Source organism: Phycodurus eques, chromosome 2 (genome assembly GCF_024500275.1).
Source record: "Phycodurus eques isolate BA_2022a chromosome 2, UOR_Pequ_1.1, whole genome shotgun sequence".
In the NCBI taxonomy this organism is placed as follows: Eukaryota; Metazoa; Chordata; class Actinopteri; order Syngnathiformes; family Syngnathidae; genus Phycodurus; species Phycodurus eques.
Window position 1 is genome coordinate 15089891 of NC_084526.1, and position 18053 is coordinate 15107943.

General features: G+C 42.4%; 1 protein-coding gene across 1 annotated transcript in view; it reads right to left on the reverse strand.

The window, feature by feature from the left end:
- Positions 1 to 728: 728 nt before the first annotated feature.
- Positions 729 to 18053, reverse strand: part of igdcc4 (immunoglobulin superfamily, DCC subclass, member 4) — a 115807-nt gene continuing 98482 nt past the window's right edge. The window contains exons 14-20 of the mRNA XM_061701670.1: positions 17055 to 17182; positions 13533 to 13703; positions 8889 to 9023; positions 3915 to 4017; positions 2768 to 2990; positions 2561 to 2680; positions 729 to 1655 (exon numbers count right to left, since the gene is read on the reverse strand). Coding sequence (XP_061557654.1) covers positions 1185 to 1655; positions 2561 to 2680; positions 2768 to 2990; positions 3915 to 4017; positions 8889 to 9023; positions 13533 to 13703; positions 17055 to 17182 — 1351 coding nt within the window. The 3' untranslated portion in view covers positions 729 to 1184. The remainder of the gene's footprint in view (positions 1656 to 2560; positions 2681 to 2767; positions 2991 to 3914; positions 4018 to 8888; positions 9024 to 13532; positions 13704 to 17054; positions 17183 to 18053) is intronic.

Here is an 18053-nt window from a genome sequence, read left to right on the forward strand (position 1 = left end):
AATGTTTTTTTTATTTTATATGTAATTTGTTTGAGAATAAAATATTTTTTTATTTTCAAATTCATGTTCATTTTCAAATTTATGTTCAAATTCTATTTTTGCAAGATGACAACTCTTTTTGTTATAGAATTTATTGTTGGAGCATTGCGACTTTACTCTTGTAACTGACTTTTTCTCCCTCATACTTAGTGTTAGAAAAAAATAAAAAAAAGATAAACCTTGGTTAAACTGTTTATGAGTATTGGGATCAGATCCTGTAATGCGCAACTGATTTTCACTTGTTTACATTCAAGCCACTGAAAACTAGAGTGGGCTAATTCCGTTTTAATAATTTTTAAGAAGAGAAAAAAATGCATATATTTCAGATGAATACTGGCCAGTTCCCACTTCCAAACTTCACCTTCTTCAAAAATATCCCAGAAAGTGAGGTTCATAGATTTATAGAAAATTCAGAAAGTAGTACTGCTTTAGCTTGGGTGCCAGTGCATCTGCGTGTTAGTATGAGTGAATATTTAACATCTTTGATGAAATATTGATAGATTTGACTGATATTTGGAACAAACAGAAATCTGAGGGGAAACAAACAACATTTCTGGAACAACAAATATCCAGATGAAGTAACCATTGCTGTATAAATACCCCAGATTTTATTGCAGCCATCAAACTTTAAAGTACAGCTTCAAAATGACAAAAATGGAGTTAGCCCACTCTCGTTCTCAGTGGTTCATTTGTTATGCAATCATAGTACGGCAATACAAAATGCCACACTCCAAATATGTGTGGTTCGGTGTGTGAACAGGTGAGATACATTGACACATATTCCTGTTGTGTGTACTGTATGTGACCCTGAGGCAGCATGAGGCGAAAGAGAGACACAGGTGCTGGACATTCTTCGAATTGTGCCTGGAACCTCAGACCCACTGGACTGGTGCCTACCATTTTGGTACCCGTCTTAGGTCTGGCATTGAGAGGTCTGAGCTGAATCCTTTTCCTTTCGCAGCCCAGAGGAATGTATGGTTGCAATGCAAAACAAGCAGTCGACCTCTAAAAATAGACTCGATCATGTATTTACATATGTATGAAAGCGTGGATTCAAAGCACAAAAGAAATCCGACAATGTGGTGCGTGTACACAATCATCCCTGGTAAGAATGTCTCCCTCTGCGCGAGGCTGGCATGCAGAGATTATGGGGACAAGTAACTGTGTGCTACTGAGGTAGGGTGGACCAGGCCCGAAGTGACAAAAGGAGCCCCGGCAGACTTAGTCTTTGCTTGTGCTGAGGGACATCGTCGAACATTCCCGTTTTCTCCAGACTTAGGCTCGGGCCACGGCGTCTTCGGAGTGTGGAAGCCGTTGGTCATCCCCGAGTCCTGCTTTGGTCCGACGTGAGCCGCCTCCGCCGCTCCGTCCCCGGGGTCCCCGTTGCAGTCGGCCTCCGGATTTGTCGAGGTAAGACTCTGTGGGCTAGGGCCCAACGATTGTTTACCAGAAAGGTTCTCCTCGGTCTGTCCTAACGAGGGTCCCCGGGTAGCCTTGGAGTCCTTGGCCCCCCCGCAGTCTTCCTTGGCCTTCCCATTGACCGGGTCGGACAGCTCTGAGTGGACGATGACCTTGGCTTCCACCTGGTTCCTGGAGTGGGATGTGTTCGGAGTATCCTGCAAGAACAGGACATCTCGGATCACTTCAAATCATTGCGACCGCTCAAATTGGGGCCATAACAATAGATGCCACTGATCAACTTAACCCGCATTGCCTACAGATAAATGTGGTTGGATATTTGGTGGTGGTCGCAGGGGCTGTAGGCGCAGAATGGCAGCCACGCTTCCGTTAGACTGCCCCAGGGCAGCTGTGGCTAAACAAGTAGCTTACCACCCACCACCAGGTGTGACTGAGGACTGAATGAATAATGCATGAAATTGTAAAGCATTTTTGAGTTCCTAGAAAAGCACTTTATAAGTATAATGCATTATTATTACGATTAATACTATTACGGGCGACATGGTGGACGACTTATTAACACTTCTGCCTCGCAGTCCTGAGGAACCGGGTTCAAATCCGGCTTCGCCTGTCTGTTCTCCGCCTGCCTGCGTGGGTTTTCTCTGGGTACTCCAGTTTCCTCCCACATCCTATCTTTTTTCATTGAGGCTTTATGAATAGAAATGTTATTACTTTACTTGTAAATAGTTTCTTTGCATCTTTGAATAAAATCTCAACACCATTTTTTTCTATAATATCATTTGTCAGGGACGTGGCCCTGTCAGAAGCACACTTGACCACGGGCGGTGTTAAAAATGTTTTTTTTTTTTTTTAAATATATGCCAAGGGCCGTGAAAAAATGCACAGCAAGCCTAAAATGGCGCACGGGCCATAGTTTGGACACCATGCTTTAAGGCCACCATAGCGTTCATGTTCAGCTAAAAAACATACGATATTAACATCTGTCAGGTCATTCACAATCACAAACAATGTAAACATCTGTCTGTCCAATCAAATACGCAGGACCCTCCCTCTTCATGTGGGAGGTTGACAGCTGATTGCATTGAGTGATGTGTTCATCTACCGTATAGTTTGTCATGTTGAGTTGTCCAACGATGAATCCCGGCGAGTCTTCGGTGATGGTGTCTCTGTATTGGGTGATTTTGTTGGCCCAATTATGACTGATGGAGCCGTTCCAAGCGGCCTGCAAAGGGCGACAGACAACACGCCAAATGCACCAAAATACAGTAAATACGTGAAATACTAGCATTGGAAAAGAGCTGGTTTTGACCTTGTGTTCAGGTGCGAGGCGTCCGCACCCTCCCCAGTGTCCGTGCTCACCGTCAGGCTTTTGCTCCTCGGGGGCTTCTGCACACAACTGGCCAGACTCTTGACCGGTGGAGGGCATCAGTGTCTCCAGCTCGTGACAATCGCTGCACTCCGGCACATGGGCGGGACTGGGGTATCCCCCTCTCCTGTACTGGGTGGTCGCGGCTGTGGAGTCCAGGCCACCACTATGTGAGGCACAGATAAAAGAGGCAACTGTAAGAGGGACTCCATAGACCTTCATAAAGACTCTATAGAAGATACGAAGCAGTAGTATTAACATTTAGCTGGATGAATGGTAGTAGCGCAAGATTCATTACCTGGTCTTTGCGTATGATGCACTAACTAGTCCGAGTGTATGATGAATTATCTGGTTTTAGTGTCCGATGCACTACCTGGTCTTGGTGCAAGACGCACTTCCTGTTCTTGCTGTAAGACGGTGTTGGTGTAAAGTGCATTACCATCTTCCTATTGTAAAATACTTTTCCTGGTTTTATCGAAAGATGCGCTACCTGATCTTAGTGTAATATGCAATGCCGAGTTTTGATATAAAATGCATTATCGGTTCTTGGTGTAAGACGCAGTACCTGGTTTTAGAGTGAGATTCACAACCTGGTCTTAATAAAAATGAATTTCCTAATAGGGTTTGAACCGGCGAGTCGACGAGACAACTTGTCCAATGACAATTTATGATAACCAAGTTAGGTTATCGCAAATCACGTCTTTTGTCATTAACAACATATATGCCTCCCAGCAGTGGTACCTCAGGTTTGCATTTTGTTTTTATTCAAATCTTTTTTTAATTATTATGTACTACAATGATACACTGTAGCGAGTACTAGCAACCCTGCCGTTATGTTATGTAAATTGGTGTTTGAGCTTTACAAGTTCCGTCTGCAAGGCCTTGAAGGTATCTGAATGTGATTGGATGAACAAGTCAGGGCAACTGAGAATGGCAGGGTAAGTGAGTGAGCGAGCGAGCTTGTGTTTGGAGGAGCAATCAGGACTGAAAAAAGATGAATGGTTTCATCGATCAATGACTTAACTATCATCGCCTAAGCCTTGACGACTAAAAAATTATGATAATAAAAGTTTTTCAAACCCTACTTTACCTTGTCTTAGTGTAGCGGAAGCTGAAACACATGCAGAGGAGGATGCAAATGAGCCCCAGACACACTCCAACAATGATGCCCGTTACTGCATGGATGTCAAGCTCTGTTAAAAACAACATTAGAAACATTCGTATTAGAGATGTATACATACAGTATATAATGTATAAAGTTATATACATACTGTATTACATTCTCAGAACTACCTTTGGTAACAGAAGACAATTCATGGGATGTTTTGATATTTATATATTTTACAACAGTGGTTCTCAAACTGAGCGGCACGGTGGACGACTGGTTAGAGCGTCTGCCTCACAGTTCTGAGGACCGGTGTTCAATCCGGGGCCCGGCCCAGCCTGTGTGGAGTTTGCATGTTCACCCCGTGCCTGCGTGGGTTTTCTCCGGGCACTCCGGTTCCCTCCCACATCCCAAGAACATGCATGGTAGGTTGATTGACAACTCTAAATTGCCCGTAGGTGTGAATGTGAGTGTGAATGGTTGTTTGTTTCTATGTGCCCTGCGATTGGCTGGCAATCAGTTCAGGGTGTACCCCGCCTCCTGCCCGATGACAGCTGGGATAGGCTTCAGCACGCCCGCGACCCTAGTGAGGCGAAGCGGCTCAGAAAATGGATGGATGGATGGTTCTCAAACTTTTTACATCAAGTACCACCTGAAAAACCTCTTAGCTCTTCAAGTACCACCATCATGACTAACATTAAAACGGCTTTACTCCTAAAACGTATGTGTAATATTATTGTAAGCCACTGTAACATTTTGCCAGAGTTTGAACATTAACACTGTGCTTAAATATAGGGAATTTAAAAAAGAAAAAGTACCTAAGTAATGATTACAAAAAATGAAGTTCAATAAAAATTTTACCTAAATTAATGTTTGGAAAAAAACAGTTGTAAAAGATTAAATGCAATTGTGTTTTACTTAAAAGTTAACGACAACTGAACTGTACTTAACACATGTACTGTACTGGACTAAAAAAAAGTCACTGTAACATGATGCACAGTGTGAACATTTAATTCAGTGAGACGGTAGTGTACCACGAGGGGGAGCCCATGTACCACTAGTGGTAGAACACTATTTATATTTTTTTATATTTTGAATACAGTTAAGACATCCATCCATCCATCCATTCATCCATTTTCTGAGCCGCTTCTCCTCACTAGGGTCGCGGGGGTGCTGGAGCCTATCCCAGCTGTCATCGGGCAGGAGGCGGGGTACACCTTGAACTGGTTGCCAGCCAATCGCAGGGCACATAGGAACAAACAACCATTCGCACTCACAGTCATGCCTACGGGCAATTTAGAGTCTCCAATTCATGCATGTTTTTGGGATGTGGGAGGAAACCGGAGTGCCCGGAGAAAACCCACGCAGGCACGGGGAGAACATGCAAACTCCACACAGACGGGGCCTGGGATTGAACCCGGGTCCTCAGAACTGTGAGGCTGACGCTCTAACCAGTCGCCCACCGTGCCGCTACAGTTAAGACAGAATAACATTTTCCCACAATATATTTACAATAATTTTCTATTACATTATTTATTACTTTTGTTTTAAGACAAAGATCATCATCCAATCATCCATCCGTCTGACTTTGTCTTGAGATTTTTCACTTTAATATAGCACTAAAGACAATACTAATACATATTTTATTATGTGTATTTGTATTATTTGTCCTGTGTATTTATGCAGTATTTGCACCAGACGTAATTGTATTTTTGTTTTATGCCAAGGTTATAATAACAAAAAATATATACATTCTATCCATGCCATTTACTTACATCATTTTGCAAGTTAATACTGTTGAAGCTAAAATTTGACAGTGACTAAAATCATTAAGTATCATTAAGTTACTCAAATCATTAAGTCATTTGTAATGACTCTTTTATAATCCTTTTCCATGTCTGCCCACTAAAGTATGAGGTATTTTTACCAATTTTCCCCGACTATAACAATCCACAATAAACAACCACACACAGGGCTATTATGTACAGCAATTTCTCCCCCCATAAACTACACTTAGACACAAAAAATATTGTGTTCACAAAATTGACACATTCAGTTTTGGTCTGGGCAGAAAAGAGAATGAAATAAAACAAATGCCACTCCCTTACTGTATATAAGACAAGGCTACATACAGTTTAATTGCAAAAATTCAACTCCCTTCATTGATATTCCTTTATGCCACTTTATCCTTTTGGCAGGATAGAAGAGAGGAAACAGATGGCAAGAGCCTTCTCCCACACGTACACACACCAACTATGCCACTTCCATTCTTTGTGCATAGTGGAAAGCACAGCATAACAACATAACCATAATACTGTGACTTTATATTAAACAGGACTATTATGGAAAATTTACTTTTTTAGGGCTTGTATACAAAGTGTTAGGTTAGGTGTTAGTCTGGAGTAGTGCTGCAACGAATACTTGAGTATTTCGAGGACTTGGGGGATAAGAAAAATGCTCAAGGATTTTTTTCTGCCTCGGATCCGCTTATTCACTGCCAGCCCTCTCAGTCTAATACTATTTGTATATACAGTAGCTGCCTGGTAATGGCAGGATAGAGTGAATTGTGAAGGTCAACAGAGCAAACGCACGACGACAATCCTTAATGCTTATACGTCATCAATGCGGGCAAAAGGTGACAGGAGACGGAAGCGAGATGCTCATTGATTGAAGGAGCGGGAAAATGGCAAAAATGCACTATTATTGTTTGCAAACCGCGTTAAACACAAGAAAGAAAAAGATGCCGATGATATCAGAGAAGATCAATGCCGAAAGTGCGTTTCAGACTGAGTAGAAAGGTGAACACCAAATTGCTCATACAGTATTGACCACGGAGCAGTGACTGCAATTGACTTGTTACGCCGCCATATTTGGATTTGTACAGCAGTTATCGTGTGCGTCCTTGAACGGACAGCGAGTAGACTATTTAGTGACTTATACGTTTGTATTATGCTCACTTGTCATGCCGCTGTGTGTACTGCCTCTTTCTGTGACTCTTTTCAGCAGATTTGATTGTCACCTGAGGCTCATTTCTTTCTTGTCTGTTACGTACTTAATTACATTCCTTAAGCGCGACTTTGGTTCATAATGTGGTTACATTTTGTCTGTTGGTAGCCTGTTGAAGAACGTGCTTGAGAAGTGGCACAATTGTGTACAAGTTCAAGTACTCATTTGGCATGTCACATTTTCTATAACTTTGGCCACATACGTGTTCGATGGCATTACGTGAACCCTGCAGCCGTAGTCGGCCAACAATTAAGACTGTTTCATGTTGTTCAAAGCTACGCATTACTATTACAGGTTCCATATTTTGGCTATTTAGACCTCCATAGTGACTCTCTAACATGGACTTGTGTCAACTTCATTTCCATAAACACCTTGGTTTTGTCATATGAGTTTCCAGAAAAGGCCCCTCTGACAGCTACTTCTGTTTGACCCTGTTTTTGTATCCGCTTTGTCCATATTTGGCGAAGACCGCCCCCTTTCCTCAGATTGGTGGCCTCTGTGTAGACGAACCACTTGTGAGAGCACACGTGTTTGTTATGTTGACCGTGCTGACTCGGGAGGGGAAGGTGGAGATCTTCGCTAGTGATGGAGATAAGCTTGAGAAATTCTAATGACCTGATTTCAAGCCTCTCGGCAGAAAAACCATCTGGAGCTCAGGAACGCGTGGTCGATTTTAATTCATATTTTACTTGTGTACTGAGGCACCACAGAGACAAAATTACATCCCAAATGCAAAAAAAAGTTGGTTTGGTAAAATATGGCACCTTTAAAGAATTGGTTCATGTTATGTCATTGTGTAATTTGTACTGTATATATTTGTGCTTCCTCTCAAAGGGTCTGCATTTGAGTTTAGGCAGCTGGTCTGTAAGTTCATAAACGCACAGCCATGAACCTATACTGTATTATTATATCACATGCTAAAATGCTAGCTGCTCAAGTTAAGTTACACAGCATAAAGCCTGTTTGTGCCTTTTTTAATTAATGCCTTGTTTTTATACTGACAAGAAATGGTAAGTTCAAAGTGAAATTTATTAATGTGTTTTATTGATTTTTATTTGTTTGAAAGAGCCTCACTGAAAAGGTTTAGAGACAATAAAATACAGTTTGCTGCTCAATGTGAATTTAAGAAAAAAAACAGTTTATTATCTAAAAAAGAAAAGCAATTGGTCGCTAATTATTAAGTGGCATGGCTTATTTTTTGCGTATTTATAATTGCTCTTTAACCAAGCAAAAACATCAACAATTAATTTAACTTAATGTAAAAAATCTAATTTATCTAAACACTTGATTATTCAATAAAATCGTTAGTAGGATACTTGAATACTAAAATATTCGATAGCCTGAGCTCTAGTCTGGAGTGTCTGCCCACTCATCACGTGTGACATTAAACGTGTGTTTTTGTGTTTGGTTCTATGTCCATTTGCCACACAGACACAGCGTATTGTATGAACCTCTGCCTCCAAGAGCTAAAATGCTTTTACTGTCACAGACATCTTTTTAAGACACCTGGGAACTATCTTAAAATGTGGGGGAAAAAATACAATATGTCTCCATCCATCCATCCATTTTCTAAGCCGCTTCTCCTCACTAGGGTCGCAGGCGTGCTGGAGTCTATCCCAGCTATCATCGGGCAGGAGGCGGGGTACACCCTGAACTGGTTGCCAGCCAATCGCAGGGCACATACAAACAAACAACCAGTCGCACTCACATTCACACCTACGGGCAATTTAGAGTCTCCAATTAATGCATGTTTTTGGGATGTGGGAGGAAACCGGAGTGCCTGGAGAAAACCCACACAGGCACGGGGAGAACATGCAAACTCCACACAGGCGGGGCCGGGGATTGAACCCCGGTCCTCAGAACTGTGAGGCTGACGCTCGAACCAGTCGTCCACTGTGCCGCCACAATATGTCTCCTTTAAAAAAAATTATATGTGAGATGAATGACACTTACCATATTGGTCAGGAGGGGTATGAATGTCCTTTACAAGCGAATAAGGCCCAGCTCCCACCTCTGTAGATGCAGCCAACTTGAAAAAATAATGGGTGCCACTGGATAACCCCTTTACCTCAACACTGTTGATGCTGCCTGTGTGGTAGAGAAATAAGACACACTATTTATAAGTGTGAAGTAGTTTATAATAAGTGTATTATGCTAGTACCTGGTTGATAAAAATAGTTGAGTAGTTTTCAGGGTTGGAATTTTAACGAAGACCTTCCAGTGGAGAGTTTGCATGTTTCCGTCTTCCTGTTAGGTTAATCGAAGACTAATTTCTCAGAGTATGAAGGCTTGTTTGTCAATATGTGGCCTGTGATTGGCTGGTGACCAGTCCAGGGTATACCACACCTGTTGGCCAAAGTCAGCTGTGATTGGCTCCCACCCACGACCCAAATGAGGTCCGATAGGAAATGGGGTTGGATGTTTAAATGCTTCCCCAAAATAAAGGCCCCTAATACATGCTTGTGCTCTCTCTACAGTTGTGTAAACAAACACCCACTGCCACTATATGAACAAATACTATGCCCTGCAAAATACAGTATATTACTTTTAAAAATGTGAATATATGTATGTTTTGTATTTATTATTATTAATAATTAGTATCACTTTTACATCCGTTCATTCTTTGCAGCGCTTTTCCTCACTAGGGTCGTGCGGTGTGTCTATTCCAGATGACTTTGGGTGAGAGGTGGACTCCCTTACATCCCGAACAATCACAGGGCACATTTAGACAAATAACCATTCACACCTAGGGACAATTTAAAGCTTTCAATTAACCGACCATGCAAGTTTTTTGGAATAAGGAGGAAACCGGAGTATCCAGAGAAAACCCACACAAAGACAAGGAGAACATGGAAAACACCGGAGGAGCTGGGATTTGAACCCAGAACCTCTGAAGTGTGAGGTGGATGTGCTAACCAGTCACCCACAGCAGTAGTACATGTACTCAACAATATTTAATATTACAATAAAAATGACAGCCATAATAGCATGGTCCCTCTACACTTGAGAATATATTAAAAATAATTTTAAAATACAATAGAGAAATACTACTATAAATAATAGTAATACAATTCCCACCCTGACTATTCTGCATCCTCCTCTCGAACACCAACTGCCCTCATGTCTTCCCTCACGACATCCATCAACCTTCTCTTTGGGCTTCCTTTCATTCTCTTGCTGGCAGCTCCATCCTCATCGTCTTTCTACCAATATACTGACTATCTCTCCTCTGGACATGTCCGAACCATCGAAATCTGCTCTCTCTAACTTTGCCTCCAAAACATCAAACCTTGGCTGTCCCTCTGATGAGCTCATTTCTAATTTTATCCAACCTGGTCACTCCGAGAGCGAACCTCAACATCTTCATTTCCGCCACCTTAAACTCTGCTTCCTGTTGTCTCTTCAGTGACACTGTCTGTAATCCGTACATCATGGCTGGCCTCACCACATTATTCTAACATACTTCTCTGCCACTTTAGACTTCCACATGCAGTACCACAGTTCCTCTCTGGGTACTCTGTCATAGGCTTTCTCTAATAATGCATCTGTGGTACTCTTTCTAGGCATGAAAGCACACTGTTGCTCGCAAATACTCACTTATGTCCTGAGTTTAGCCTCCATTACTCTTTCCCATAACTTCATTGAGTGGCTCATCAACTTTATTCCTCTATAGTTCCCACAGCTCTGCACATCACCCTTGTTGTTAAAAATGGGCACCAGCACACTTTCCCTCCATTCCTCAGGCATCTTCTCACACGCCAGAATTCTATTGAACAAGCTGGTCAAAAACTCCACAGCCACCTCTCCGAGATGCTTCCATACCTCCACAGGAATGTCATCATCAGGAGCAACTGCCTTTCCATTTTTCATTCTCTTTAATACCTTTCTAACTTCCCCCGTACTAATCATTGACACTTCCTGGTCCACCACATTTGCCTCTCCTTCTCTCTCATTTTCCTCATTCTTCAACTCCTCCAAGTATTCTTTCCATCTGTCCAGCACACTACTGGCACCAGTAGACACCTTCCCATCTATATCCTTATTCACCCTAACCTGCTGCACATCCTTCCCATCTCTATCCCTCTGTCTGGCCAACCTGTAGAGATCCTTTTCTCCTTCTTTAGTGTCCAACCTGGCATACATGTCATCATATGCCTCTTGTTTGGCCTTTGCCACCTCTCCCTTTACCAGATGTCACATCTCAATTTATTGCTTTCTCCTCTCCTCGGTCCTCTCAGTGTCCCACTTCTTCTTAGCTAACCTCTTTCCTTGTATGATTTCCTGTATTGTGAGGTTCCACCACCAAGTCTCCTTCTCTCCTTTCCTGCCAGAAGAGTACTCTCCTGCCTGTTTCTCTGATCACCTTGGCTGTAGTGGTCCAGTCTTCTGGAAGCTCCTCCTGTCCACTGAGAGCCTGTCTCAGCTCTTCTCGAAAAGCCGCACAGCACTCTTCCTTTCTCAGCTTCCAGCCCATTGTTCTCTGCTCTGCCTTTGTCTTCCTAATCTTCCTCCCCACCACCAGAGTCATCTTAGACACCACCATCCTATGCTGTCGAGCCACACTCTCCCCTACCACTACCTTACAGTCGGTAACCTTCAGATTACTTCGTCTGCACAAGATGTAATCCACCTGCGTGCTTCTACCTCCGCTCTTGTAGGTCATCCTATGTTCGTGCCTCTTCCAGAAAAAGTGTTCACTACAGCCATTTCCATCCCTTTTGCAAAGTCCACCACCATCTGTCCCTCCAAGTTCCTTTCCTGGATGCCATACTTACCCATCACTTCTTCATCACCCCTGTTTCCTTCACCAACATGTCCATTAAAATCTGCACCAATCACGACTCTCTCTGTCTGGGATGCTCAGAACTACATCATCTAGCTCCTTCCAGAATTTCTCTTTCACCTCTAGGTCACATCCTACCTGTGAGACATAGCCGCTAATCACATTATACATAACACCCTCAATTTCAAGTTTTAGCCTCATCACTCGATCTGATACTCTTTTCACCTCCAAGACATTCTTAGCTAACTCCATCCATCCATTTTCTGAGCCGCTTCTCCTCACTAGGGTCGCGGGCGTGCTGGAGCCTATCCCAGCTGTCATTGGGCAGGAGGCGGGCGGGGTACACCCTGAACTGGTTGCCAGCCAATCGCAGGGCACATACAAACAAACAACCATTCACACTCACAGTCATGCCTACGGGCAATTTAGAGTCTCCAATTAATGCATGTTTTTGGGATGTAGGAGGAAACCAGAGTGCCCGGAGAAAACCCACGCTGGCACAGGGAGAACATGCAAACTCCACACAGGCGGGGACAGGGATTGAACCCCGCACCTCAGAACTGTGAGGCTAACGGTCTAACCAGTCGGCCACCGTGCCGCCTTCTTAGCTAACTCTTCCTTTAAAATAACCCCTACTCCATTGTTAACCCAGGCCACGACCGATCCGGTATGGAATTCTTTAGATGAACGCTCATATTTGCTTGGCAAAGTTGGCAAAGCCGGATGCCCTTCCTGACGCAACCCTCTGCATTTATCCGGGCTTGGGACCGGCCTACAGTTTGCACTGGCTTGTGCCCCCCATAGGGCTGCATTACACCCCTAGTATTTATGTATATATTATTTAACCTTGTGCTTAAAAAATAGATTCCAGGCCTGCTCTTCAATAGAATCCTATTATAGATACATGGTCCTCGCTACAGCTGTTTATACAAAACACTATATGAGCAAATACAAAAGCAGTGGTTTTTAACCTGGGTTCGATTGAACCCCAGGGGTTCGGGGTGAGGCAGTCGCTAGGGTTTGACTCGACACACACCACACATGCGTGCATGCTTTATCCGTAAAAGCCTTTTTACACTGCATTTTGAATGCGTTGTTCATGCCGTTCAAAACGCAAGGGAGCGTCAAAATTGCCGTTTACCATTGCGGGGCTGCGCCTCGAGTTTAAATGCTTTGTTCTTTTTTAAACTATCTTTATTTAACAACATTTCATAAAGCGCATCTAATAATAAAAAAGAGCCCAAAAAATGTACTCTTACCAATGAACCCTTTTCGAGGATTGTAGAAATAACAAAGAAAAGGAACCAACTTTGTTGTGAATTTTAACAACGAAGTCCATTCCTCTGATATGGGAGTGGCACTTACCAAGGGGAATGGCAACAGAAAAATTCACATTCACTTACAGTAAATTTTCATTGAATTTAATTTTTGTTTGTTTTTTGTGTGAAATTCATGTTTTGTTGGCTTTGTTATTTTAACACAACGATTTTGTGCGCAACTGATGCGTGGTTCATTTTGTGCATGACTGAGAATCTACACAGACAATAAAATATATACCTGTTTTGAATTTGAAATAAACCATGTTTTATTTTTCAAATTAGGAAGGGTTCCGTGCACTTTGATTGAAGCGTGCGGGCTTCTGTCCCTCCAACAGGGTTAAGAACCACTGTACTAAGGTGATTTAATCAAATTTCTTCTTATAATTACGGTTTTACGATTAAAATAACACATTTAGTTGATTAAAGAATGTCAATAAAATAATTATTACTGGTTGCTCATTCCTTGTCATGGAACCAGAGCAGTTTCTTTCTCACCATCCTGGGAGAGATTCCTCCACATGTGCTCGGGCTGGCTCAGGTTGCTGCTGTACAAGATCCTGTAGGCCACGATGACACCGTTCGGTTCCAGCGGAGGCCGCCAGCTCGCCAGCACTGACGACGAGCCTATCGAGCTCAGTCGCAGCTCCTGTGGCGGCGAGGAGGGCCCTGATTGAAACAAAAAAGGAGGAAGGGAGTTGGGGGGCAGTAGATGGTAATTAAAAGCCACAAATAACATTCTCAGCTGGGCGTGTGTGTGTGTGTGTGTTGACTTGGCGGGTGATTAGACATGTTATATGACAACCATCTGCATCCTCATGCTGCAGCCACCTGGGTACAGCGCGGAGACCAGAGGCGGGCCAATGGGAGGCAAGGAAAGAGAGGCTGGGGCTCAGCAAAAGGGGGACTGGTTGTGGTCATTTCATTAGAAAACACACTCTCATTTCATCGTCTACAATTGACTGGCAGACTGATTAGTACAACTGCAAGTACAACTGCACCATCTGATGCCGTCCAATACAAAAACAAACAAACAAATCTGCCTTGAGTATTTCAATTACAATGGTACGCAGAATATTTAAAACAGTCCTCTAGACAATACCTTACCTCAGTCCAAACAATAGAGTACAATAAAACTTCCCACAATGGGAAATTTTGGGTTTTAACAGCAGCTATGGATTATATATCCATAGTATATAGCAGAACACAGGAATATTCAATTACAACCCCAATTCCAATGAAGTTGGGATGTTGTGTTAAACATAAATAAAAAAAGAATACAATGATTTGCAAATCATGTTCGACCTACATTTCATTGAATACACTACAAAGACAAGATATTTAATGTTTAAACTGATAAACTTGATTGTTTTTAGCAAATTATCATGAACTTGGAATTTTATGGCTGCAACACATTGCAAAAAAAGCTGCCACAGGGTCATGTTTACCACTGTGTTACATCACCTTTTCTTTTAACAACATTCAATAAACGTTTGGGAACTGAGGACGCTAATTGTTGAAGCTTTGTAGGTGGAATTCTTTTCCATTCTTGCTTGATGTACAGCTTCAGCTGTTCAACTGTCCGGGGTCTCCGTTGTCGTATTTTACGCTTCATAATGCGCCACACATTTTCAATGGGAGTCAGGTCTGGACTGCAGGCAGACCAGTTTAGTACCCGCACTCTTTTACTACGAAGCCACGCTGTTGTAACACGTGCAGAATGTGGTTTGGCATTGTCTTGCTGAAATAAGCAGGGGCGTCCATGAAAAAGACGTTGCTTGGATGGCAGCATATTTTTCTCCAAAACCTGTATGTACCTTTCAGCGTGAATGGTGCCTTCGCAGATGTGTAAGTTACCCAGGCCATTGGCACTAACACAGCCCCATACCATAACAGATGCTGTTCCAAAAACAAAAAACAACTTGAAATGTGGACTCGTCGGACAACAGAACACTTTTCCACTTTGCATCAGTCCATCTTAGATGTGCTCGGGCCCAGAGAAGCCGGCGGCGTTTCTGGGTGTTGTTGATAAATGGCTTTTGCTTTGCATAGTAGAGTTTCAAGTTTCATTTACGGATGTAACGCCAAACTGTATTTACTGACATTGGTTTTCTGAAGTGTTCCAGAGCCCATGTGGTGATATCCTTTACACATTGATGTCGGTTTTTGATGCAGTATCGCCTGATGGATCGAAGGTCACGGGCATTCAATGTTGGTTTTTGGCCTTGCCGCTTACATGCAGTGATTTCTCCAGATTCTCTGAACCTTTTGATGATATTATGGACCGTAGATGATGAAATCGCTAAATTCCTTGCAATTGTACGTTGAGGAACATTGTCCTTAAACTGTTCATTATTTTATCACACACTTGTTCACAAGGAGGTGAACCTTGCCCCATCTTTGCTTGTGAATGACTCAGCAATTCAGGGAAGGTCCTTTTAGACCCAATCATGGCACCCAGCTGTTCCCAATTAGCCTGTTCACCTGTGGGATGTTCCCAACAGGTGTTTGATGATGATTTGTCTTTTTTGCCACCTATCCCAGCTTTTTTGGAATGTGTTGCAGCAATAAAATTCTAAGTTCATGATTATTTGCTAAAAACAATACAATTTATCAATTTTAACATTAAATATCTTGTCTTTGTTGTGGATTCAATTAAATATAGGTTGCAAATAGATTTGCAAATCATTGTATTCTGTTTTTATTTATGTTTAACACAACGTCCCAACTTCATTGGAATTGGGGTTGCAGTCGGAAGCAAAATATAAAAAAAATATTTATGTACATATCGTATTTACAACAAATAATTGAGAAAAAGTAGAAGACTGAACGTTGGAATGAAATATATAAATTACTTTGTGGTGAACTAATCATTTTAATGTTTTGTCATAATTTGAAATCTTGTATTTTAATAATTTTTGTATTTAAAGTTAAACTTTTGTTTTATTGCCATAAATGTTTTACATATATATATATATATATATATATATATATATATATATATATTTATATATATATATATTATTTAGTTATTATATTTTCCATCCATACATCCATCCATTTCCTTTACCGCTTATCCTCACAAGGGTCGCGGGCGTGCTGGAGTCTATCCCAGCTATCTTCGGGCGGAAGGCAGGGTACACCCTGCACCGGTCGCCAGCCAATCGCAGGGGTTATTATATTATAAAATATTATATTTAATATTTTCATTATATATTTTGTTTTATGCAATATCCATCCATCCATCCATTTTCTTTACCACTTGTCCTCACTAGGGTCGCGGGCGTGCTGGAGCCTATCCCAGCTATCTTCGGGCAGGAGGCGGGGTACACCCTGAACTGGTCGCCAGCCAATCGCAGGGCACATACAAACAAACAACCATTCGCACTCACATTCACACCTACGGGCAATTTAGAGTCTTCAATCAACCTACCACGCATGTTTTTGGGAAGTGGGAGGAAACCAGAGTGCCCAGAAAAAACCCACCCAAGCACGGGGAGAACATGCAAACTCCACACAAGCGGGGCAGGGATTGGAACCGCGGTCCCCAGAACTGTGAGGCAGATGTGCTCACCAGTCGATCATCGTGCCTTTTATGCAATATATTATATGACCAGGAAAAATAATTTCTAAACGTTTCCCACCATTAAGATGACCTAAAACCGATACAACTCAACTGAAAAAATAAGAAAACATTTCAACAGGGTAAATAAAAATAAACTGAGATAATGTGGTTATAACTGTGTAACGAGGGCTGTGCTCAGAATTATCACATTCAAACTCCTGTTAAATGGGAGTCAGCACTCATCTGCCACCATTTACAATGCACTCTAAATCCTTCAAATATATAGACTGTAATGTACACTCAATGGCGTTTAATATTAATGTACATTTAAACATACTATTAAACTTGCAGTCCATTGTTTTTTGCTGCATTTGTGTGTGTGTGCGCGCTCGTGTGCAATTTTAAATTAATCCATACATTTTTTAATTTATTTTTTTTAAACAACAAAGACTCACTGTCGGAGAGGGTGCACTCCTCCACGGAGCTGCTGAAGGGTCCCACCGCATCCATGCCGTTGGACTGCACCGCCAGCTCATAGCGAGTGAATGGCTTCAGCGCCCCGATCAGGATCTCCTGAGCAGCACTGCACACCACACGTCAAGTACAAAACATCAAAAGTCACTCTCGTTTTTGTAAACAAGTTTCAAAAAGGTTATGGTGCAGCATGTACTGTATATAGACCGTGTACCCACACTGTAATGCTATACAACTGGACTGTATTACACTGACTGCCATTTCTAATAAAGTGCTTTAGTTTTCTTTTCAAGCTGAACAAGGTAACCAAAATATAAACAGACAACATTTTTTATGCAGGTCTCATAAAAATGATTTCAGTTGTACCTAATGAATTGACCGATAAGCGTATGTGCATGTGTAAAGTTGTTACGAAATGTGCAAAAGGAACAATTAATACACTTTATGGTAGTTGTACTGGTTGCCAAATACAATGTGGAGACTATCCATCCGTCCATTCATTTTCTTCTGCTTATACAGGTTCGGGTCATGGGGGCAGCAGCTTAAGCAGGGAAGCCCAGACTTCCCTCTCCCCAGCCACTTCGTCCAGCTCTTCCAGGGGGATCTCGAGGCGTTCCCAGGCCAGCCAGGGGACTAAGTCTCTCCAGCATGTACTGGGTTGTACCCAGGGCCTCCTACCAATGGGACCTGCTCTGAACACTTCACGAGGGAGGCGCCCAGGAGACATCCTAAATAGATGCCAGACCCACCTCATCTGGCTCCTCTTGATGCAGAGGAGCAGCACCTCGATTCTGAGCACCTGCCGGATGACCGAGCTTGCTCATGCTATCTCTAAGGGAGAGCCTGGACACCCTGCAAAGAAAACTCATTTCAACCGTTTGTTCCACGATCTTGTTCTTTCGGTCACGACTCACAGCTTGTGACCATAAGTGAAGGTAGGAACCTAGATCGACTGGTAAATCGAGAGCGTTGCCTTTTGG